The 25,770-nt window shown below is 38.1% G+C and overlaps 1 protein-coding gene across 1 annotated transcript in view; it reads right to left on the bottom strand.

Moving 5' to 3' along the window:
• LOC308058547 (uncharacterized protein) overlaps positions 1-25,770 on the bottom strand; it is a 118,575-nt gene that overhangs the window by 8,861 nt on the left and 83,944 nt on the right. Inside the window, exon 5 of the mRNA XM_080374476.1 lies at positions 1-25,770. This exon is cut by the window's left edge and continues 8,861 nt beyond it. Coding sequence (XP_080230602.1) covers positions 25,729-25,770 — 42 coding nt within the window. The 3' untranslated portion in view covers positions 1-25,728.

Genomic DNA, 25,770 nt, shown 5'->3' with positions numbered 1-25,770 from the left:
TTGGATCACACACTTACATTATTAAACTTTCACTGTTCTTGTAAGATATCCACAACTAAAAGGTATATAACTGATAAGATATCCACAACTAAAAGGTATATAAGTGCTAAGCTGCTATATAGGGGGGTAAAATAGGCACCTCATAAAGTCTTAATTTATTTTCCTCAGTTCAAGAACAAAACACGCATGAGAAGTTTATGGAATGCAAAATACAAACAGAATCCCTGAATGGTTGGACTCCTGCTTTACGAATTTGTAGCCATGTGGACAACATCAACTGACATAAGGGAATATGACTAACATAAAACATGTGAACCAGGACTGAGAGATCTCTGAATCTTTACACCAGCAGCACTCTAGTTACTACCATATGTCATACGCAGAATGCTGTTCCCTGGAGTGAAGAATTTCATGTGTTCCAATCAAACACAATATAACTTCTCTTAATATAATTATAAGGCTTGGAGTCAATTAAACTTTAGCATAGTACTACTAGGAACTGGGATCATTCTACATAGCAAATGGTGGCTATTGCCAGAGTAATGAGAGAGTATACAGAAATGAAAAATGACACCACCATCAATGTCTTCCTCTTTCATGTGCAGAAAATGTCAACAGCCTCAGTAATACAATTGTCTTTACAAGCCTAATCAATAGGATAGCAACATGGTAATCAAATGCCAAACCTGTTTATGATTTACTATGACCAAAGGTTCAGCTTGTACATACATTTTTTTCTTCCAAATCTACAATTCCTATAAGCTGTTATTTGACAAATATCTTATGTACAGGCTTCCCTGCCCATATTCAAAGAAATTCTTTAAAACAGCTTCTGACCAAAGTTCCTCACAAAAGAAATGGCACTGACTCTTCTTAGTTTATGTAATTCCTCAACCTCCCCATGAGAAAAAAAGTTTACAGAAGTTTCCAGAGGTAGCTGTTTGGAAGCTCTGAATAAAAAGCTTCTCTCTGTTCTAGTACTACTACTACTAAAATAAGTGCATGAAGACGTTTAGATTTCACTGGTGTGTTTAACAAAACAGAAAATGCAAAGGTTGCAGGCAGACTCCCACAGGAAAAAGAATGCCCCTAATTGAAAATAGACTGAAAAAAAAAAAATTAAACAAGTCATTTTGATTACTTTCAAAATACTTAGCTTGGTAATTAAGCAAAATGGAAATCTATTTCATAAAGTCAGTGGGAAGAACCTGATTGTCTTCTGCCATACCTGTTTTTATGTGCATCCTTAAAATTGACTGAGCTCCAGATATTTCTGTATAGTAGCCTTAAAACCTATCCAGCTCTGTGGATGCAGGTGACTATGGTGTACCTGAGTAACCTAGGGTGCAAGTGATGGTTTATCACAGGAAGTTTCCAAAACGCCATTCATAGTGGTTTGGCTTTGGTGGGCTGCCAGATGCCCAGCCACCTGTTTTCTCACTCCCCCTCCTAGACAGGATAGGGGGAGAAAATCAGATTATAAAGCTTGTGGGTGAATGTAAGACACAGAGATCAATTATCAATTACCATCACGGGCAAAACAGGCTCATGCTGGGGAAAAGTAATGTATTGTCCATTAGAAATATGAGTTGGATGAAACAAAATCCAAAACATGTCCTCACCTCCTTCCCAGGCTCAGCTTCACTCCTTCACCCCCAGCTCCTCTGCCTTCCCACGCCGAGAGGCACCGGCTGATGGGAACAGGGGTGCTGCCAGTCCATAGCACTCCTCTCTGTGGCTCCTTCCTCCTCACGCTTCTCCCTAGCTCCAGCATCGGCTCTTCATGGGCTGCAGTGCTTCAGCATAAACCCGCTCCAGTGTGGGCTACTCCATGAGCTGCAGGGCAACAGCTGCCCCAGCGTGCTCCCCACAGGGGCTGCAGGCCGGGCTGTTGCTGACCCGTTCCCCCTCAGCGCCGGCAGCGCTGCCCTCCCTCCCGCAGGTTTCCCCACGGCCATGGCGGCTGCGGGCCCGGCCGTGCCCTGCGCTGGGGCCGTTGGAGCCGGCTGGAACCGGCTGGAACCGGCTGTGCCCGGCACGGGGCAGCCCCAGCGGCTCCCCACAGAGGCCGCCCCTGGCTCTTGACAAACCCTTTGCACCCGCACACCTACACCTTTTCAGGGCCTGGTGTCTGCTGGGAGACAGTGCTTGTATATTGTGCCTGGGAGTCTTAAAAAATGCAGTTGTTCTGCTGAGTAATTTTCAAGACAAAAGAGAGAAAAACCATTTATGAAGCTACTTTTGCCTGTTAAATATTTTCCTGATTTTAAATAAAGAGGAAAAAATACCACAAAAGGATATTCTTTGTGGCCATACATTCCACTTACAAAACAAAGCTTTTAAATAAATGCATACTTTCCATACTGATAAGGAAATCTTTCATAAATCATAGACCTATACAGAAAAGAGTAATAAATATAACTGATAAAGAAATGTTCCATAAAACTCTTACTGGATTGCATCATGGTTCATCAGGAAACCCACTGGCTAAAATCCAAGTTAGGGAGAGCAGGACAGTAACAGCTTTCCACACCCTTTGGCTTTGGGGAGCACCCCACTGATGATGCTGCACCCCGATTCCCCGCCAGCCAGGGGGCTACTTTGACATGGAAAGTTTCTTCTTGTCTCTCTCCTACACGCACACACTCACACCCAGACCCCCATGTCCGTCCCTCCACACACACACACTCATTTCAGATCCTCAACCAAGACAACTTTCTAATCATTCTTGTCCGATTTAAATATCTTGCCAGAAATGCTTCCATTCTGGCACATTTAAAAGTTTTTTTAAAACGTCATCAAAGAGAAAAAACAAGTATGAAGTTGTATTTCAGTCGTGAACTTTTTCCCTCACTTGTTGATTTTCACTGTAATCTCTATGTTTTAATATAGTTCTCTACACAATGTCTGTCTTGTTCTCAAAGCAATAGCTTTCGTTTTTAAAGCGTTCATCATGTCTTATTAAATAAGAGCTTATTGGACACTAATTGCATGGGACTTCTAGGCAGAACGAAGACAAAAATAGTTTATTATCATGTTGTTAGCAGCATTTCATTTCCAACTGTTAGACCTTCATTTATGTCTGCTAATGTAATAAAATTAATCCTATAATTTCAGTGGCTTAACTTTTCATTAAAGTTGGTATGATTTCTCGGGTACGCAGTTGTCCATTTAATGAAAAAAAAAATCTTTTCTCTCCCTGTGGAGGCTAGCAAGTGAGAGACAGGCTTGATTTTTCCTATACTAAAAGTTCTGTCTTCTATTTCCTTTCAACCCACTGACAGCTGAAGTGAAAAGCAAAACAGCTGACTGACAGCTGCCTGGCAGGCTATGCACAGTCCTAATTACAGCTCCTCTGTAGGGTCATACTCATGCTTACAGCCCTACAAGGTCTCAGATCATGATTTTTCATACATACATGATCAATATAATCAAGTTTGAATCTTTACAGCAAGCTATATAAAACCTGAAAGAGCAAAACAGGGAAGCTCTCTGGCTTCTGCTAACAATCAAGCATTCAAAAGCAACTGAACAATATGCGTGAAAATACTTGCCCTTTCTTTTCTATGTGCTCTTCATTTTTAGGATCATCTATTCTTTTTCTCCTATGTTATACTGTATTACCTCAGTCAACCCACACAACAACAAGGCTACTTTCAGCGCAGATTGCAGATTTGCAGATTGTAACTCCAGGCTGAGTTATAGGCCACTGGTAAGTGATAGCAGCCACATCAGAAGAATATTTCTTGTTCCTGATTCTGCTGAATCAAGGGAAAAGGCAATTGCTTCCCATTCTCAGTTCACTTAATCTGCATGCTGAAGTGGAAGAAGGAAATGCTGTCTCCTTTACCCCACAAAATACAAGATGTGAAATTCCAAGGGGGTGGAGGAAACAAGTGTTGGTATTATTAAAAATGAAGGGAAAAAAATAAATTGCATCAAACAAAATGGTCTGAGGCACACTGCGAGGAAAAAGTTCCACTACAGGCTGAAATGCCACTCCACCATGTACGGTGCTTGCCTAATTTCAAATAGAATAGATCACCTGAAACTGCAGGAGATTCAGACAGTTAATTGAAGCTGAAGTTCAGAAAATATTGTGTCCAAATAAGATTACTTGGGCTTTCTGCTGGACTATAGAAGTTCTACCCAGTTTCAGCTAGAATATTCTGAAAGCTTAGCTTCAAAGTAATATATAAACAGAGTTTGACAATGCATCAGCCTTTATAAAACATTACCATTCCTACTAACAATAGCAGAAACCTTTTTGGAAAGAATTGCTTTGTCTATGTTGGATAACATTCATTTTCTTCCTCACCATGAGCCTTTGATTAGAATTCACCCCTAACCTCACACGTATTCCTCACTTTGATCCAAGCACAAAGGTGTCATGCTCAAAGGAGTACTGTAGATTCTAAATGACTTTCCTACAATATGTATTGCTTGTGAGGAGCAAAGTCAAAGCTTAGTGAGGTTTAAAAGTGTATATTTTATCATTAAAATGATTGCATTTAGATACAATCTGCTATGAATTGAGTGTACAGTAAACTATTTCATCTAGAACCATGAAACTATTTCTAATAATTAGTCCTTCACCTCACTTTTCACTTGAGATTATAATTTTAGAAGTATTCTTATTCCTTCTCCCTTATCTAAAAAGACAGATTCACACAGGATCTTTTTAAAACCAATATTACTTTTTCATTATCCTTCCCACCCCAGACTGGAATAGTTTTACTGATTGCAACTTACTTCTAGCAAATTATTGTTTCCTTTTGTTTTCTCATCTATATAAAATCTGTCTGTTATTCTCTATTAGCAAGGATCCAGCTATGATCTAAATAACTTTTAAAATGTCTTTCCTCAAAGTAAATACTGCTGTTTTTAAGCAAGTACTATCTTTATAGACTATGTCACTGCTGAACAGGATTTGGATCCATGACCAAGACCGCAATGTGCTACAAAATAATTGTAGTAATTTAGGTCCTTAATCTATTTTAGTACTCTTTTACCTAATCACAACTTTGATTCTTTTCAATTTATTTATATGGAGCCACAGAGATTTCAAAGTTTGCATCCCAGTATTTGCATTAATATGCAAACTTTAATTCCAGAAATCATTTACTAATTGGAAAATTGAAACAGTTTCTATTAAAAATGCATGGGTTTATTTTGGAAAATAGCAATAAAAATAATAATTTAAATCAGGAGGACAAAAGGCATAAACATGAATGGGTTTCTTCGGAAAATCCCTGTCTGATTTGTTGGCTACCCTCTTTAAAGGTTCATATCTGTTTCAACGAAAGCAAAACAAAGTTAAGGAGGCAGGCACATACCCAGGTACCATTTTGTTTCTACCAACTTTCCCACCAAAAATTGAGATTTTTATGCTAATAAACCATTACTATTACTTGACACATTTTGCTATCAGGAAACAAAAATTTCTCTCATTAAAAGTAGAATATTTTTGATACTGCAGATCCTTATACCCATTCTAAAATGTGTCAGATAACTCAATGAGGTTCAGTCTCTTATTACCCTTTTGTAAACAAGCTGAAGATTGTCTTAAGGTAGGTGCTACCAGGTACTGTTGAGATCTTTTCAGAATCTATTCTTATGCTGGTTGGTACACCAAAGCTAAATATCACCCTGGGATTATGAACAGCAACATGGCCTGCCACTCTCAGATGAATAGAAAGATTAATATAGTCAGTAAACAGATGAATTACATCCTGCTTAGGAGTGCAATGAGAACCCAATGACCAGTCTGGGGCAGTACACTTCGAAGAACACCATTGGCCAAATCAGGTAAACCTGAATAAGAACAGCTAATGGAGCCAGATACCTAAAAGGCATGAATTGCATTTTGAGAATGACTCAAAATGGTTGGTTTAAACATGAGAAGATTAGGAGACATGGCAATGGCAGGCATAAAAAGCTGCTGCCAAAGACAAAGAAGAATATGGTGTCATGTCTATGGCAAACAGATAAACTAATGAAAGAAGATTTGGCCTATACAACAAACTTCTTAGCAATACCATCAGTGGTACACTGAAATAAACAGCCTGGAAGACTGCAGACTTACCATCACTGGAAGATTTTAATAAAAGGTTAGATAAATACCTGCCAGGGATAACACAATTATAGTTGATACTGGACTCAGCAGGAAGATGGACTAGACATCTTCCCTTCCAGCCTGGCAGGTCCTTGAGGCTAACAGTCAGCAGCAAAAAGGAGGTTTCCAATTAACTCTCAGAAATCGCAGTGCTCTTATTTTTCAGGTCTGGAACCTCATGTGATTGAAAGGAGGAGCCACTTGATTTGACAGGCTCTTGTGTTGCTTCAGTACCTTTCATGGCACTTTCTAGCTCATCAGCCTGACTTGCCTTTCCTGGATTTGACAGCAACAAGTCTCAAGTGAGGGAGAGGGGAAATATGAGAAAACTTATTATCCTATTTACAAATATTACCAGGCTGGTACAAAATGAAATATCACCAACTATCCATGCTCATTTATTTCTAATAAATAGATAGGGTGAAATCATTAGCAGACATGACTTATTTTTCTCTAAAGTGGAGAGAAGGATGCATAATTTCTCATAGTCTGAGCACTGCACAAAACATCAATAAAGACACAAAATCGTTAAGAGTGCAGAATTAGGCCAATCACGTAGAGTCTATTACACAGTCCAGCAGGCATCTTAGCTTGAAAATATTTCTTAGCAAACAGTTGGCATTTTTAAATCTTTACATTAGAAAAATTGATTGGTTATTATTCTATTAGATCGAAAAATCTTTAAAGCTACAGGAATCCAAACATATTACATTGAAACAGCAGAGAGCTGCCAGCACTGGGCGTGCATAAGAGGCCGCTCATAGAAGTGTAAGGGAGAGAGTAAATATATTTCAAATGTGAGAACAGTTATTTTATCCAATGGTAAAATGTAGAGCACAAAGAACCCAAATATAGCCACCCTTTCAGAGTGTAGATGAGATTAACTCACTTCTGAACATAAGATAAAGAAAGAGACAAACCTAACATGCTAATTTTTCGCCTATGACAGATCCATGAGTCTTTCCTTATGCTGCCAATAATTGTAGTCCCAATACACTGGAGTCCATAAGACCTTTGCCAATTACTTCTGTGAGAACAGAATCAAGGCCAATTAGGGTAATATATACTTCTGCTAGGCTTGTCACAGCTTTACCTACAGATACATATATAAAAAAATTTATGTACTCAGTAACATATGCTGTGAGAGAGACAGTTCCTCTCAGCTTCCTTTGCTGAGACTTCCACTGCTTCAGTTTACATCCCTACTGTAACGGGCACCTAATTAGCCCCTCAGTTGCCTAGCTGCCATGGGCAACACAAGATCATGCTGGTTTATGTTTCCATAACTCCTCCAAAAACTGCCTTACACAACTCCCAATGCATACAAAGACAATAACAAGGAAACAGATAGTTCTATTCACAGAGGCTGAAAAAAAAAAAAAAAAAAAGAAAAAGAAAATAAAAGAAAATCAGAAACTGGTAAAATTAATCTTTTGTGAGAGATTATGAGCCCTAGGAACTTAGAAGCATTCCACAGCTAAAAAATGGAAGAATTTGCTGCGCTATAATTTTACTATTTTTCTGTCTTTTCCTACAAGTTCACAAAAAAATTGCACTCAGAGATAAAATATGGCATGAGAAGGATAACAAGGGAAAATGTAGTATATGTTTAATAAAACAGTTTTACATCCCCTAAGGCAGTACACACAAATACCTTCAAATACGGGTTCTTGTCAATCCATATCAGGATGGAAGGAAAATTACTTTAGCTGTTTGATTTATGAACTTTAACATGTATGGTATCTTTTAAGTGTATCTGAACTGTCTGAATTTTTAAAATTTAGCCTCAGGATAGATATAACATTCTTTAAATGTTTTACTAGTTTGCTTTGTTTTAAAGCACAAGATTATTAATAGGCACTGCTAAACAGAAGTCTGCTTTGGCGTAGGTCATTCTGAGAGTTACACAGAGTGTTTAACAGTCCCTCATGTTTGACTAGGCTGTGGTTACTATTGTAATTAGAGATATTTAAAGTATAAAGTCAATAAAGAAATTTAAATTCATTCTATCACTCTAAGAAAACAGTTATTACCTTCTTAACACTGCATTTTAACTGACAGCAAATAGGGCTCAACAACAATGCCAGAACCCAGGTATTCGGAGGCACATCTGTTAGGAATATTAGGTGAGTTATGAGGGTTGACATATTCCTCCACTTCAGCATCTCACAGCGAAAATAGCATCAGAGATCCTGCAATAAAATTTATATATATATATATATATATAAAAATAAAAATTATGGCTGTCTACAAGGTATTCTATTAATCATATTTGAAACTGTAAAGTCTGTTGTAGTAAATTTGAGCCCTAATTATTCTGTATTTTCTTGTTTAGATGTATAAACATAACTTTATTTGTTTAACCATATTTGAAACAGCAACTGATCTAGTTTCAAAATGTATTCTTATATGGAAATAAGACACAGAAGACAAGCAAAAAGTTTAAAACTAAAAAGTTTAAGACAAATTATTAAGGATGGGAACAAGAAAAATCCATACTTTAGATCCCATTTCAAGATTTTATCATCTCAAGTGAAATAGGTACACCAGTGCCCTTTAGTTCATCACATGACTGAGCTTTTTGGCCATCTTTTCTGCCTTTTGATTAATAAAATAGGATATATCACTTGCATTAAGTGCAATGAGCTTAAAACGTAATGGTATAACACAAAACTCAGGAACATTGGATAAAAGCCTCATATCTGCTGTCGTTTTATAACACTGCTTTATTATACAATATATTCCAAGTACAGTAGCTATAAAGAGCTCTTAACCATATCTACTCATTCCCATTAATTATCAGGTATCATCATGCAAGGCAAAGATAATTGGCTTTAAAGTGATCTTGAATGAACTACAAGGAGGCAAACTGCCCTTCTGAAGAGCGAACAAAGAGCTGACGATGTGTGCTGGGCAGCAATTTCCTCCTCAGCTAGGAAAAGAAAAGGCACCATGTAGGGTCACCAGTTCCTGGGAGGAGCCAGTTTACCAGGACTAGCAGGAAGGACTGGAGGGCAGTTAATAGTGTATGTTAGAGATGAATGCCAACAACGGTACTCCATAGGCGATACTATCACCTGTGCTGCAGCTTCTCCATGCACAGGTAATAAAAGTTACCAAGGCTTTCTTTTTTTAAGGATCATTTTTAAAGTTAAAAGTGTGAGACCACTTACATGTTCTATTTTGCTACTACTAGAATTTATGCCAATAGATAACTAACAACAGGACTCTGAATTTGCATTATTTGCTGCTATATTGCCTTTAGGGTGACATAAAAGCTCTTTCTTGAAAGAGGTGCTTTAGATGTCACTTGAGCTCTGATGTTTCTGGTCTTCAGGGGAAGGGCTTATTGCAACGATCTGCAAGTTGGGGTAATACATGGGCCGGATTTGGATTTCCTTGCCATATCTTTCTTATCCTCCTGCATCCCAAAGGATCAGACCCAGGGGCATTACTTTTCCAAATGACCTAAACAGCAATGGAGAGGGAAGGTCCCCATGTTACACTTGCCAGATAGCTTAAACATAGGCTGGGTACAAGAGGCCAGTTTCATTTCCTCTAATGTGAGAAAGCCAATCGTTTGCAAAAGCAGTTGTGCTATATAGGTATGTATATCTAGTGGGTAGTCCCAATTCCTAAACTTCTGATTTCATGACTAAGTGCCATTTTAAGTGTAAAACATGTGGCTGTTTTCCCTTCCTGTTGGTCTCGACAAAAAGACTGGCCATTGTGTTTCCCAGTTGAAAGTTACAGCTTTGAGTCATCAGGCAGCACAAACATGGAAACATCCTAAATTGTCTTGTGATTAAGCAATTCTCAAACAATTGATATTTAAATATTTAGTGATAGGATTTTTGATCACAAGTAAGAGCCCCCACATGGAATACACCATACAGACAAGGAACAAAGCCCAGCTTGCTGGAACTCCATTTGACTTATGTAGACATTACTACCTGCCCTGGTGAGATGCCCCTCTCCTTAACTGGCAAGACATGCTTAGACTCGCTTCAGTGAATAGACTCACCAATCCTCCTTTTTTTTTCCCCAAGGCAGACAATGCAGTTTTAAAACCAAACCAAACCAAACAAAAAATCCTGCATAAACAGTATTAGTTTTGAGTGGCTTCATTCTTCTTACAGATATTCAAATGATACAGCTTCACTGATTTATAACATTTACTTTGGTTTGACGTAGAGAGATTGTACTCACAGATCGATTCTTTCAACAGACCAATTATAATGAAATGTAGTTCTTGGTCCACAGCCAGCATACTCTATAATACATTTATTCTTTACTTCCACATAATTTACTTCCCTGGACAGCCTTGCTCATCTGTAACTGTTTTGTTTTGATACAGAATGGAATTTTTGTTTGTTCTTAAAATAAACTGGTGTACTTTCAATGGGCTCACAGTTGCTTCCGCAGCATTTTGCTTCTAAGCGTCATGTTGCACTCAGTGGGCAATCAGAAACAGGTCTGCATTACACCAGTTGTGATATATGTAAAGCAGTAAAATTATTTTTAATACCATGCTGGTCATCTTTTACCATGGATTTGTTTTTATAAATACAGCTTTATACCAAGTACTTGCATTTATGAAAAAAATGCTGTAAGTTAGCTGTAATTTTTTGAAAGGTACATTCTTGTGGCTGTTTGGGAATGGGTAGTCACTCAGAAGTGTGATAAGTACAGTTAATTTGTTATTTTCAGCTGTAGACTGAAGGTATCTGTCTAGGTGGTCTGCAAAATGGTCAGTTGCCTCTTTTCATGTAGTTGCAATTTGGAATAAAGGCAACCCAGTCAAGGTATTTCATCCTTTAAAGTGTGCAACACTGCTTTCTGTGAGAGGGGACTGGCCTGATACATAGTTTAACTCTACAGGTCCCTTCCTTCTGGTCTGCCCTACTGGCTGCTGTCTGAGTCCCTCAGTTGCCTGCCCTAACTTCCAGCAGTGCCTGAGCTAAGTCTTTGATACTGTCTAAGCCCCTCTAAGGGCAAGCCTTTGGAAAACTATGGTCACTGGGATCTCTCCTAACCTGCAAACATTTGAACGTACATCTAAAAATATCAACATCTTGTTTATTGTAATGTTATCACCCCTCCATTGTTTCATACTTCAGATGTATCACATAACTATTCAATTCAGCTGAAAATCTGGCATTAGGCTGTAAGGAACACAATTCAAAAGCATCTGTTTGATTTCATTTGTACCAAAACCACTTGGAGAATTGAATAAGTGTCTCACCTTCCTGAACTTCAGTTAGCACAGTTCAAGGATACAAGAAAAAAAAAAATTCACAACATGAAAATACTGCTAATTAATAGTCAACAAAAATAATTAGACTTGCTCAGATCTGGCCTACCAGTTACCATCGATAAATTTTGAGAAGTGATCTTTGCAAGGTTTACTCAATCTATAACTCTGGCTGTTCCTAATACTAAGATAATGGAATATTTGATGCAGCAGGATGGTGCCACAGGACTGCAGTGAGAACTGTTGCAGATCTAATTTATGAAGAGAAAATGTTGTTTGGCAATAGTCTGACATTTTAAAGAATAGTCTCAACTCTAATTCTCCCTTTTAATGAGTTGCTATTTTGTGGGGGAATATGCTTCAGTGTCTGCAAAGGGTGAATTTGCATTTTGCTCTGTTCTCCCAGAGCAGAAAAAGTGAGCATGGAAGGATCCCAGTAAAGGAAACAGCTGTGCACTGATGGTACAATCTTCCATTTTGTTCTATTTCTGCACAGGCATCTCTAGTCTCTCCCTCTGCATAGAGGAGGTGTGACTCATGCAGAGTAACAGGAGTTTCACAACAGCGTCTCCTCTAGCATATCGTTTTCAAGGCCTGCAAAATAAGTAATTTTTTCCCAAACTTTTATACTTTGTGAAGGGGATGTGGGTTGCTAGTTGACAAAAACTTAGCTAACTGTAAAGTGGAAACAGCAAGAACGATTGCAGGAGAAGCAAACTGGCCATACATTTCCTTGACTGCATACAAGTCTGTCCATCTTTCCGAAATGTTACTCCTTAGTTGTCACTTCCCAGCTGCTGGCAGCAAAAAACTCTGCAACAAAGCTTTTTAAAAATCAGTCTGCTACATGTGTAAGGCCACCTGACTTAAATGACTTTAAAATGACTTTTACTAATCTTTAAAGTATTATAGCAACAAAAACATCTTGCAAAGAAGCACAGAATCGCCACATCCTTTCTGTTTAAAAACAGAGTCAGGCATTATGCTGTTTTGACCTCTTTTGGATCAGCTGACCTCTGTCAAATAACTAATACATTTTGGCTGCTATGGTCAACAGTCAGATAACAACAGAAGAAATGCAAATACCAAAAAAGAAACATCCACTGCAGCATTATCTGGCAAATTCTTCAAATGTTCCGACGCCCATCCTCCTGTTCCCCCAGCACGTAGGGTTCAAGCACTTGTATTACAACCTGCAGTCCCGGGTTTCATTTAAAAATGGTTGGTTGGACCAAAAGTCAGTTCTAAAAGTAAACATTGGAAAAACATGCTCTGTGAAAGTCTCCCAGTAATACAAAAACTAGAATTAAATTTGGCAAAAAACCAAGTTTTCAGTGCAGTCTTATTTTGCTATGCAGGTGCCACACTTTTTACTTTGAAAAGAAAGCGTTAGAAACATCTATTTGGAAGGCAGCTAAATCTCCAAAGGCTTCGTTCATAACCTACTGCACAATATAAATGTGCTATAGAAGATGCAATGTATTTGATTTCATAATATCTATTTTTTTCTCCAAAACTATCTACTATGTATTTAATGAAGATCTTTCTGTTACTATCTATGGATTAATGGATGGATTTTAATATCACTTCCATACAGCATAAAATTCATTAAAGATCAAGCAGGAGTACAGCTGTTCTTAAAAATATATATTATTGTGATAATTCAAGGAAGACTGTATTAGTGCCATACCATACAAGAGCCATCCACAAAGGATACAGATTCCAAACTGAATCTTGAATGAATTACATAACAGCGGGAAGAGCCATTAAATGGAACAACAAAACAAAGGCAGCTAGTCATGAGCTTAAAGCTAAATGTAATTTTAATTGTTTTGGTGAATTAGGTGCTAAGGTCTATTGCACAGTCTTCACCTGAAGCATAGACAGAACTTCCATTTGAAATATTCATCAGCCTTATTTAAATTAAATCTTTAGTATTCCAAAAGCTCTCAGGAATGACTCATATCTCAAGTAAAATAACCTAACGAAAATTGAAGATAATGGTCTCATGCCATTAATGACACTAAAATGGAAGCATACAATTGTCTTGTACAGCCGAACCAAAAATATCTATTGTAAAGGAAGTTGGAGAAGAGATGAGGTAATGTGAGAGTAGTCAAATAAGAACAATAAAATGAATTTCATTTTCCAAAAACAGTTAATGCCTGGACATAATAATGTTTGTTTATATTATTTATTTTTTAGTTAGTGTCCTATAGGGCAATGTTACACATGATATTTGCATCTTACTGGAAGTCACAGGAAGCCAAATGCAGATCCCTAAAAACACAAAGTTGTGTTTGAAGTTGGGTTCAGAAGAGAAGTGGTAACTGGAATTTCAAAACTGAAGACATACTTTTTAACTGTCACAGGTTTTTCATAGCTTTATCATTTCATAAATCAGTGATTGAAGTGACATTAATACAGTTGCTCTTAATACAACAAAAATGAGAAATCCAACAAAAGTTGGGAAACAATTTGATGAATAATACAATTTTTTGCTAAACTTCATTAGAATTTTGTATTTGGATAATATTTTATATTGCTAACTATATTGTAATAATTATTGGCATTGAATACCTGTAATAAAATTACACTAAGGCAGTAAATACCATCTGCCACTATATCTTGTGCCCACAAAACAGTGACTTCAGAGTGAAAAGAAAAAGTGATAGATGTACAGATTATACATATAGAAACAACACAGCTTCTAAAAAGAAAGATGGGATTTGTTGAGCTATATTTTAACTATTTATGAAATGCTATTTTCTATTTTTGCCCTTCTTGTTCAAAGGAGCACTGTCAACACAAAGCTAAAAAATGTATTTCCCTACCTCAGTTACTATAACAACAGTGTATACTATTAAATACAAACATCTTTTTACCTATCCTAATGTTTGGAGCTGGGGGCACAGAAAGAGAAAAGTGAGTTATTTCTGTTCCTTGTGGTTTAAGTGAAATCGTTTTTTATGTGCTGGGACACAGTCAAGAAACCAAGGCAGTAGAGTCCGTTCGATGCAGTACCAAATACTCTCAAGTCCTATTACAGTCTGAGGACAAAATCCTAGCTATGTAGATAAGCAAACAGAAAAAAATCACCTGCGCAGGAAATTACCCATCATTATTGTTTGTTTACACAGTGCCATGGATAATGTTTGAGCCGCGATTAAGGGAGTGGATCTTCTAAGGACACAGCAATAAAGGCTGCTGGGAGATTCAACAAACATTCATACCTGCATGAATTCTTAAAAGTTTGTTTTCTGGCTTCTGCTACACGTCTTGGCTTCATTTAGAGAATGCAAGTTCAAAATCACAATTAATTATCATTTTACTCCAAAAATATACTAATGGCCACAAGATAACTTGAGATGGTTTATTTTACCAATTAAGAAAGGCCAGCTGAAATGCAAATAGTGTTATGATAATAGTAAAATTATAGCTGCAGTAAGGCTTCAGCAGTAGTACATAGTGATATGGACTCTCAGTGTTGTGATGATGGCAAGGAAAACTCAGCCTTTTATTTCTAGATTAGTGCATCTGTAGCAAGGTAGAAGTCCTTTTTTTTTTCTGTTACTGAGAGTGAGGAACACAAAAGAGGCCATTTATAGCCATCCAAGAGCTAACCATGCATATCACGGTATAACCATGTCTGGGAAAAATATAAGTTCTTACAAAACTTGTTAAATAAAAACAGACCAAACAAGGTTAGCAGAAATAAAGGAATTACACTGGTGCCAGTTGGCCACCGTTATTGTTATATGGCATGATCCTCTACCTTCCCTCTCCCCCAGTAAATCAGCACCTGGGCTTAAATGACTTGGTTGTGTCAACACCACGAGGGAGCAAGGCTTTTTGACAGAGGAAGATTCTGTCCTCTTATCTTAATAAATACCAATATCTCATTAAAAAGCCCTACAAAACTGAAATATTCTGTGTGTTGCATTTGCATTTCATGATATAGTTCTCTGTATTATCAACAGAAGGCATCTAAAAAAAGTTTATCAGCACTCTGAATAAAAGTCTGTTGGAAGTTCTTTTATCAGTATCTATGACACTCTTGAATCAAAAAGTGTATCAAAAATTGTTTGCTACTCTGATGCATTACAGGCCCTGCAATACCAAAGGGTAAAAGATGAGGTCTTGGAGACTACAGACCAGAGATCCCAACAACTGTCTTCTATTTATGCTTTAAGAAAACAAACTATACCTACAATTTCAGTTTACAGTGTTCTTTCTCTTTTGCAATGACCTGAATCTGTGCTTCACATTAGTATATATTATAGGGGAGAGACAGAGAGAAACATTTCAAGCACTCATTTAGCAGCTGACCTCAGCAATCCTGCAAAAAAAGAGGTGAGGGTTCTTTCACATACTATTTTAATTTTTAAAAATGCACAGTTGCTATTGGAGAAATATAATGGGAGAAGTAGAACTACACTGTCAGAGGGCCTAACATAGCCCTTTGTTTTGAATTACCCTCAGGAGGAGCCTTCTCTCTCCAAGAGTTTAATGAAAACTGTCTCCTGATTTAGCAAAGGTAGGAGCTGATAGTTAACCAACAAGACTACCAGCCTCTGATTTCTTTCTCTTTTACATACAAGCACAGATGCATGTCGGAATGGCCCTGATATTTTGAGTGAAAGCTGGGTTCTCGTTTCACTTCTAAATGGATGGTGATCAGGGACTCTGGAGAAAGCCAGAAACAGTAAATCAACAGAGCTGTAGGGTGGGTAAAAATCCAGCACTTGAACTATCCCAGTTTGTGACACATCTGATCAAGCAGTGGTAGATGAGCCTAAGGCATTTTCTAGGGACTGCTGACATGCTGAGAAAAGTAGTCAGGTTCAAGGCTAGTCTGCGGATTATTAACCCACAACCATTTACTCGCCCCAGGAAATGCCCATGGCCCAGAATGTTCTCGCAATCCCTTTTCTCCTTACCACAGCTTGAAAAGTTCTAAATTAACTTTTCAAGTATTTGCAAGACTCTATGACTGAAACATTTTCTCACAACTGGATTTTTTTCAGTACTGAGAAAAAAGAAGCTTTAGCTTTTTTAAGGTTTAACTTCATTGCCAGATAAAAAGAAATGTTTTCATACTTTAAACACCAAGATTGATTGTGAAGGAGCAGCAAGTGGATTGTTTTGTTGTATTTTGCTTCCAGATGCAGCTAGCAAAAGTTCTAGTTACAGTCAGGGAAGAGATAGGTGGTGGAAGGATGTCAGAATACACACATGCAGCTTTGATTGCACATGATACACTTTCAAATTTACTTAATCTGAGTAGAGTGAGATTGGACATTCCGTTAAAAGTACACTTCAAAGACATTCGCTTTGCAATTCTTTTGTTTGATAACCCTGCAGATATATTGGGAAAATGACACGGGAAGCTACTTGCAACTCAGCCATTATCTTCTCTCATCTTCTTGCTGTTTATATCTAAAACAAACACAGATGATACTTGTCTTATGAAATGTGATTGTGCTTTCTTCTGGTTGTACATCTGATTTCAGGGGAATCAATGGCCAATATGATCACATCACAAATCCATCACATTTTGTGTTTAAGGATTTACCCATAGTGTCAGACTTATACTTACATTTGGTGTAGACCAAAAATAAGTATTTTCCTTATTTCTAAAGCTGCTGAAGCAGACTGGCTACGCAAAGCCTCTCTTTTGTTCATGCATCTTATTGCTCGGCCGTCATTTGCGCTAGATACACCTTTTGCTTCACGTTAGTACAGCCTTTTGCAGAAGGTCATTTATTAGGTACTCACATGTCTATGGAAAAGCCTGATTACTCCATGTTTGTCAGAAAGAGGAAAAGGTATTACATTTGAATACTGAATGGACTGCAAGCTAGTCTCCAGATGACAAATATGAAAATTTTCAAAGGCTTTACTTATTACCAGTTAAATGAAAATAGCTAAATGAACCTATACATTCAGGGTTAAAATAGACAAATACTCTGATGTGCAGAGGATGAAAAAGCATACCGTTTACAGCTTTTTCAACTTTAATACTAAAGTAAATGTATAAAATTTATGACTACTGCAATACCCCTTTCTGTATGGAATGCTAATGCCCCCTACTGGCCCTTCACAAGCATTTTCTGAATTTTTGTGTTGACAAAAGATGCTCAGTACTCCTAATCTGTTCCATTCCAAAGAAAGGAAAATTATTTAGCCACTACTGAGTTTCTCTATGGTTCACACCCATCAAACACGTATCTGCAGAAAAAGAGCTTTTGTCTGGGTTTTTATCGCCAAGACACATTCTGCAAGTGCTGTTTGCTTTTCCAAATTCACAGCTGCCAGGGGAATTACTGACTACAAAGAACTCATGCACTGATAACCTTTTTTTAAACCCTTGTCAATATTTGAAAGGGAAAGCATTCAGATTTTCATGAAAAATTACATGGAAACAAGCAGCAGGACAGTTACCAATAGAGAGTTGTTTATAATGAATGGTCTTCTGAAGATTTTTATGACATCTGGTCTTGAACTGCCTTAGCCCAAGAGGACACCACTATCAGTTTGTGAGACATTTGCCTTGATTTGTCTGCATATTCTGAAAATTTACACTGTATATCATACAATTCTCTTGCTGCTGCATCTAATCTTTTGCTTGAGAGAGAATTTAATGAAAAATAGATTTTAAAAAGACTTGCTATCCTGGCTTCCCAAGGAAATGAAGTGCACACCATCACATAGTCCTCAGATCTTTTTCTCCCAGAGGCCTTTGAAGCTGCTGATCAATTTGCAAGTTGACACAGGGCCAGAAAGCTCAAGGATCTCAAGTTTCTCCAAAGATCATAACTGGGTAGCAGATAGTGAGCTCCCAAAGAAAGCAAGCTATGTCCCACCTCTTCATACACTCAGAGACATAGGAATCAGATGATAAATCAGCAGCTGTAAGCCCTGCAGCACCCCAGTGTCACTGAGACAGCCACTTTGCCCAGTCAGAGGGAAGCTGGCAATACTATGGACAGGGGAGCGAATCAGGACACAAATCACAGAAAAGTAAGAAGCCATGATTCTCTAGTTCCATGTCTCATAAGGCAACATGCTTTGGTGTTACTGCCAATTGCCTAGTAAAACCTACCATGTGACCATCTAGATACAATCTTCCTTGTCGAGTTCTGCTTATGGATGAAACTGTCTCCTCTTCACATGGTCATGGCTTCTTGTCTTCCAGGAAGAGCCATGCTCTCTGCTCTGGCAGCTGGCCTGCCCGTGTAAGTGCTTCCTAAACTTTCTTGTGTGACATGGACAAAGCTAGTTCAAACATTTTACAATAGTAGGTCTCTGCTGATTTTGCTTGGTTTGTTTGGATTAAATGCAGTCCATCATGAATAAAAGCCACATGTTCCTGCTGAACATGTTCTGAATCACCAGAGTCAGTCATGTCTGCCTGAGGTACCGTGGGAGCAGGATGTGAGCTTGACCCAATCTGAGGGCAACGCTAAAGGAGGCCAAACATGCCAGAACCTTGCTAACTGCTGACAGTGATATGGGTAATGAGGCACTGCAGGTCCATGCAATTTCAGCTGAGGAGAGCAATTAGAGAAGAGATCAGGCACTAAAATGTTTCACTACGGGATTCTGATTCTATGCAATGCAGGCTAGGGATACCCAAACACCATTAAGTGCTCATACACCTTCTTGAACCATACGCACAATTGCATGTCCCCAGTGATTGACCTAATGGGGAATTTCCATACTCCACTGCAGAGCACAGATACATCCAATGGTGGACTCGTCACTGGCAGTAATACAAATGATGAGGCCCATAGTCTGCAAACCACATTAAAATATACAACACTATATAAAAACATATTAGAACTTTACCGTAACTCATTCCAAATGTCAGCCCACAAACCTGACCAAGGACAGAAAAAAGCCAGGAACTGTGCTGCATAAGACAATGGAAATAATTACTAACAATCAAATCCACCCGCCTCCACACAGGTACCATTTGCAGTGGAATACTGTGAAAAAACAGACAAAGACACAGAGAGCTACACAGTTGCATTTTCTTGTAAAGATATTATTATATGAATCTTTAAATGTGCCACTCCATTAGAAACAAATGTCTCTCTTAGGAAGTAAGAACATTTTACTGTCATATGGAAGAGATAAGATACACAAATAATGGAAGAGTGTCTTACAAATTACAGGAGCTGGATATGTATGAATACATCTGTCTCTTTAAGAAGATTTCTTTCTGCAAACTGCAGGTAACCTGACAGAGGAAGCATATACCTACAGTGCTCACAATGCCCTTTACAGGAACACATTTCTTTAGATAATTCTTTTTCTATGTAAAAGCCTATTTATTCAGTGGTTATTAGACAAGGAAAATGGAGTTCCATTTATATTTAGAACTGGAATCCAAGCCAAACTCCAGGGGAGGAAAGGAAACATTTTACAGATGAAGATTTGCAATCTAACTGCACAGTTAGGTAATACAAATGTCCTAAAAGAGGAGAGGAAAACACAATGCTATGATTAAAGTCACCTAAATGAGAAATAAGAAATCTGAGTCTGTTTTCAGACAAAAGACAGATGTGTCACATTTGTGGAGAGACATTACACAGCTACATGGAAAAGAAGTATTTTAAAACTAGCATACGCCTATTTTGGTGTGATAAGCATCTAACACAAAGGGATATTTTTTTATTTTATTTATTTATAAAAGCTAGGCTTTCAGAACAACATGTTGTCAAGATGAAGTTTCCCACAACAGAACTACCACTAATATTAACATAACTGGACACTTGCAGCAGTCAAAGCCAAATAAGGTGGTTATGTATAAGTTGGTAAATAAACCCTGTAGATAACCCTTTCAAAAACTATAACCCAATTTTAAGTCAGAGATTCATTTCCAAAAGTGGCTTAAAGTCAACTTTTTAAAAGTTATTTGAGTGATCAATGTTACAGATGAATGCTCTATAGGAATTTTGTGCTGGATAAGAAGGGTAGTTGCTTAATTCCCACCGATTTCAACACATCTGCTTTTATATGCTTAGATATCTGAGTTTCAATGACATTAATCAGATTCTAGCCTCTATAAACATGCCTAGTACTTTTTAAATACAGGGTAGTTAGGTATTTTTGACACTTCTATTTTGCTTCTCAGATAGGCTTTCTTCTCTCTCATCTGTCATACAGTTCACCCCCACTGATGCTACTCTACTGCAGAACTATAAATAATTTTTGTGATCTACCTTCTCTCTGCCTCTATCTTTTATTTCATCATTTCTTCCTTTTCTTCCTACTCCTTGCCAGTTGCTGTTGGTTGCAGAAAAATATACCCTGGCAGGGATTGTTCTAATTTTGGATATGTTAGTTTCTTCTTCTGTCAGCACTGTTGAATTCTGTCAATTTTCTGTGGAGAGAATCGGAGTTAAAGTCTAGAAGGTAATCTGGATGTAACATACCATTGTTTAATCTGAAAGACCAAAATGTCAAGGATTATCTTGACTCTCTTGTCTTCATAAGAGTACCAGATCTGGCCTTTCTGCCATGTCACCCTATTTTCCCTGCTTAGCCCACAGCACTGATGGATAAAAGAATTTTAGACAGGATGGCAGAACTGGGATGAAAATTAATTCAAGATTCCTGCTATCTCTGCTATTCAAGGGCAAAGGAGGGAAAGGTGAGGAGAAGCTGTGAACTCTCTTTCTAAATACCAGGTTAAAACCACCTCCTTTTGCATTTTCTCTGCAAATTCTTACTCTATACTTTGACAACTGAAATTGCATTTCTGGCTGCCTTGACAAAACGTCAGAGAATACTAAGACACTCAGACAAGCAAGGAGAATTACAGATGCACTCAGCCGGTCATCAGTCCAACCTCCTGGACAAAGCAGGTCAGCTCTGGGATCAGACCAGGTTGCCCAGTACTTTCTCCAATGGGATATTGAAAACTTCCAGGATGGAGCCTGAAATACCTCACTGGGTAACCACTCCATTGCTTGGCTGTCCTCATGGAGAGATATTTTTCCTTATAGCTGTCATAAACCACATCTATTTAAGTTTATTCCCATTGTTTTCTTCTTGTCCTTCCACATACAGCTGCAAAAAAACTGGCTTTGTCCTCCTGATGACTTACCTGATGAGTCACCAGCTGTGTCTTCTCCAGGCTGAACAAGACCTGGTCCCTCAGCATCTTCTCACAGTGCACATGTTCTAGTCCTTGATTACCTTGTTGGCCTTCCCCTGACCTCACATCAGTTTAAAAATGTTTTTCTTCTATTGGGGGGGGGGGGGGGGGAGGGGGAAGATGGACAGGGAGGAACTAGTCTAATGACTGTCAATTGTCAACCGCCACTCAGCCAGCCAGCCTCCAGTCAGTAGCACTGCAGAGGATTATCCCATCTCTGGTACAGGACTTCGTATTCGCTCTTGAAGTTCCTAGTGGCTCATTCCTGTAGTATGAGTAGCTCTCTTTAAATGGTTCCTGTGCCCCTGAGCAGTTTGATAGCACCCTAGAAGGTGATCCACAAACTTGATAAGGGCATGTTCTGCCTCTTCCTCCAGGTCATTGGTAAAGCTATTAAACATGACAGATCCCAGGACAGATCTCTTAGCATTTCCACTCATAACCAGTTTCAAGGTAGAGTGTGACCCCTTAAGTACTGTGTTTAATCCAGTTAGTTTCTCACCCCTCCAGCAGTCTACTCATCTAGCCTGTATCATGCCAGCCTGGCTAAAAGATGCCATGGAAGACAGAATATCAAGACAGACAACATCTACTATTTAACTGTCATCCACAGATCTCATCATTGTTCGGTTGAGCATAACTTGACCTTGGTAAATCGCAATCACCTTCTTCTCCATACGTAGTTGCCTTGAAGAATTTTGTCTAACAGCATTGGTGAGTGGAGAAAAAACAATAGGGACAATTACTTTAGATCGATTATGGTATTTTATTTCCCTAAAATCACTCAACAGTAATAAACAAAATTAAAATTAGTTCTAAATACTTTCTATCCAGAAAAGGTTGAAAAAGAACAGCTTTTAAATTACAACATGAAATGGACTGCTTTTAGTGAACAAGAAATTCTGACAGAATTACACGGCACAAGAAAATTGTTGACACATTCCAGTGGGTCTTTGCTGTTGACAGGATTAATTTGTAGTATTGTCATTTAAGGCACATACTTTCATATATGAAGTAAGCCAAATGCTTCGGTTTTTTCTCTTCTTACAAGGCAATTTGAAACATTTCTAACTCTTAAATGCAAGAACTGGTGCTTAGCAGAGTGGTATATGTATGTATGCTAGCATTTAAACCAGTTGTAAGCAAAGCCGGTTGGGTGTCAAAAAGCAGGGAAAGCTGATGTCTGAATACATTGCTTGGAAAGTATATGGCAGTATTTCTTGACATAAATACCATTCGTTGTCTACTTTAACACTTTCATTAATAATGCTGTCATATTTTTACTAATAATACACAGAAACTGATTCTTCTGAAGCAGAGAACATTTTTTTTTTCATTCTTTATTACACAGAAAGTACTGTGTTTAAAAAGTATCTCAACAAAAAATCGTGTCCTTGCCCATGGCAGGGGGATTGGAACTATATGATCTTTAAGGTCCCTTCCAACCCAAACCATTCTCTGATTCTGTGAAACCATCATGAACTTTTAACGAGGTATGCTCTCAACACAAGGAGGTGCTGCTGAGGCTCAAATCTTTGGGACAGAGCCAGTCATGCATCAATGCGCAGACTGACATACTTGCACAAAATTTCTGAAGGCAAGCACTATTCCCCACATTCAAGAATGAAATCCTGGCTCTGTGCAAGGTAACTTGTGCTATGCTATAAAGTTCATAACCTTGGAGAATAAGTAAGGATCAGTACTACATTGTGCACAAACGTGTCTATGTTTCTGTAAGACACGTATTATTAGAATTCTCTTACAATTCCGGCACTGAAAAAGTCTGTGGGTAACATTGCATGGACTAGTTTTAATAGCCTAACGAACAGTGGGAGGACAAGAAGCCTAAGAATTAAACAGAATAAGAATTTATTCAGTTTTATTTTGGGTAGAAAATCTTCTATCACAGATTTGCATTCCTTGATTTATTTTCAGAGTATTCAAAAATCACTTAATTATGGTGTAAACCTAGAGCTTCTGGGCCACCCAGATTTTGATATATATATATATATATATACACACTACAACAGGTAAATAAAGTCTCATTCTTACAGAGGAAATAGAAAGAAAAAAGAAAAGTTTTCTGGATGAAAAATTGACATGGTGCCTTCCTCAGACGCCTATTCCTCTGCAGAAATGGTATGCCTTAGTCAGAATGTTTCCACGGCTGGTTGCCGATCTCCCATCACAAAACATGAAGGCAGTTACGTCACAGGAGCTCCTGGCCTTAGCCCTCCTTTGGAGATGCAGTTAAGATGGGAGCACGACTTCTCGGAAAAAAAACAGATTCCAGAAACACAGATTCATTAGCTTTTCAGTATTCAATTCAGTTTGTCCATGTTCTTTTTTTAAGTAAAGGGGGGGAGGCAGGAGGGGTGTGGAAAATGTGCATTTCTAAAATAGTGGTTAGATAATTGCGCCACTTTTTTTTTCTGGAAAAGAATGGTTGACATGGCAAAATTGCTATCTGCCCTAGTCTCTTGATCATACCGCTATGAAGAGATTGAACAAGAGAATCTTTGTGTTCTCTTCATCTGTCAGCTTCACAAATTAAGCCCATTTATGCCTTTCCACTCAAGCAGATGATCACTATTTTTATTTTAAAATGCCAGGAAATAAGGCAGTGGAGACTCTCTTTCACTTGTACATCGGCGTTCTGTCCTTACCTTGCTTTGTCTAGCAGAACATACACACATACACAAGAACATACAGTTCAGAAAACCCTAATTGAACACACCAGGATTCACAGTGGGATCCCACTTGCAGAGAATGAGTTCTTTGCCTCTCAGTAAATTCCCCACAGGAATTTCCAGCTGAAGGCAGCAGTCTATTTTACACATCAGAAATTACATGAAAGGGTGGAAACACTGCTCCAGATCAGCATCATTAGCATCTATACAGTCAAATTATTTCAGTCAGTCAAATTACTGGAAAACAAACATATCTTCAAATCACGTCCCTGAGGTCAAGACGTATTGACATTCAGTCAGGGGCAGATGTTTTATGTGTCACATCTGACGTCATCCACTGACTCATGGGCAAATCCAGAATATTCTCTAAGAGAGGTGAGAATGACTGAAAAAAGAGACAGTGTTTGCCCCTGTGCTCACTCCAGTAGGTCTTGTTGCTTCTCCACAGGTGAGGGAAAACTGTTTTTTCTGCCTAATATCTATCTTCTGTCATGCAGCTCAGTTGTTAATTATAGGTTAGAGCTCCTGGGACCATCTTAACCAGAACACTCTTGATTTTAGCAAAACTTGACCTTTCAAAACAAGAGTATAGGGGGGGGGAATTTTGGATGACACATTAACAAATTTTATGGCTGAATCATTCATGGACTTTTTTGTTTGTTTCTAAGCCTGTGCCTAAAACTGCAATAATCTATTTGACACTACTAAGAAATACCTTTTTTCTATTTCTTGTATTTTATAGTCTTTACTGAAGTATCTTTTATAATCTTTTACATTTCTGTAGAATGTCTTGACAACTCCAGTGATTTGGAGGACTAATACTAAAACAGTTTGCTGGTTTTTGCAGAATATCTTTATAAAGACACCACAATTCATTCTAAACAGGAATCTCAGCATTAAATTTAAATATAGTTCTTCCAGTTTCATTTGAAAGTTGCATTCTCTGGAGAGAAAAACTCCCTTTATCTTTTGCTGAGACTGAATAGTCACAGTTAAACTTTCTGGTTTCAGTATTTCCAACTTCTGCCAGTTTATTACGCATTTTAGGATATTTCTTCTCTCATTTCTTAAGTCTTGGCATCTGAAACCACATGAGTGTTTGGGAATCTTATTTTTCTTTTGAAAAGCATCATTTTCACCTGCTACTAGTGTTCAAGACAGTTTGAAATAGGAATCCAAAGCACTTAAACAAGAAGGAACGTAAGAAAAAGAATGACATTTTTTGAATCTCATCTTTAAACCAATTTCATGACAGAGCAGAGAAGTGGTGGCATGGGGCTGGCCAGATGAAACCCTTATGCATTCATCTGATTCTATTATATGGGATTTTCAGGATTTACAAGAGAATATTTTCAGTGTTGACCTTGCAAATGTCCTGAAGGACTTCTCGCAGTGAGTGCAAGTAGGAATTTTTATGTTATGAAAGACTCTAGTCACTTTTTCCACCCACCTCAGCCCTTCTCAGAGTAAGGCAAGCATTGCAGTCTTGCACTGGACACCTTCAAGTCAAGGCTCCCATGTCCTGCAGCCACAGCAGAGACAT

The sequence above is a fragment of the Falco punctatus genome (assembly GCF_963210335.1).
Source record: "Falco punctatus genome assembly, chromosome: 2".
Taxonomy (NCBI): domain Eukaryota; kingdom Metazoa; phylum Chordata; class Aves; order Falconiformes; family Falconidae; genus Falco; species Falco punctatus.
Note: the sequence above shows the minus strand (reverse complement) of the source record. Positions and strands in the feature narration are given on the sequence as shown.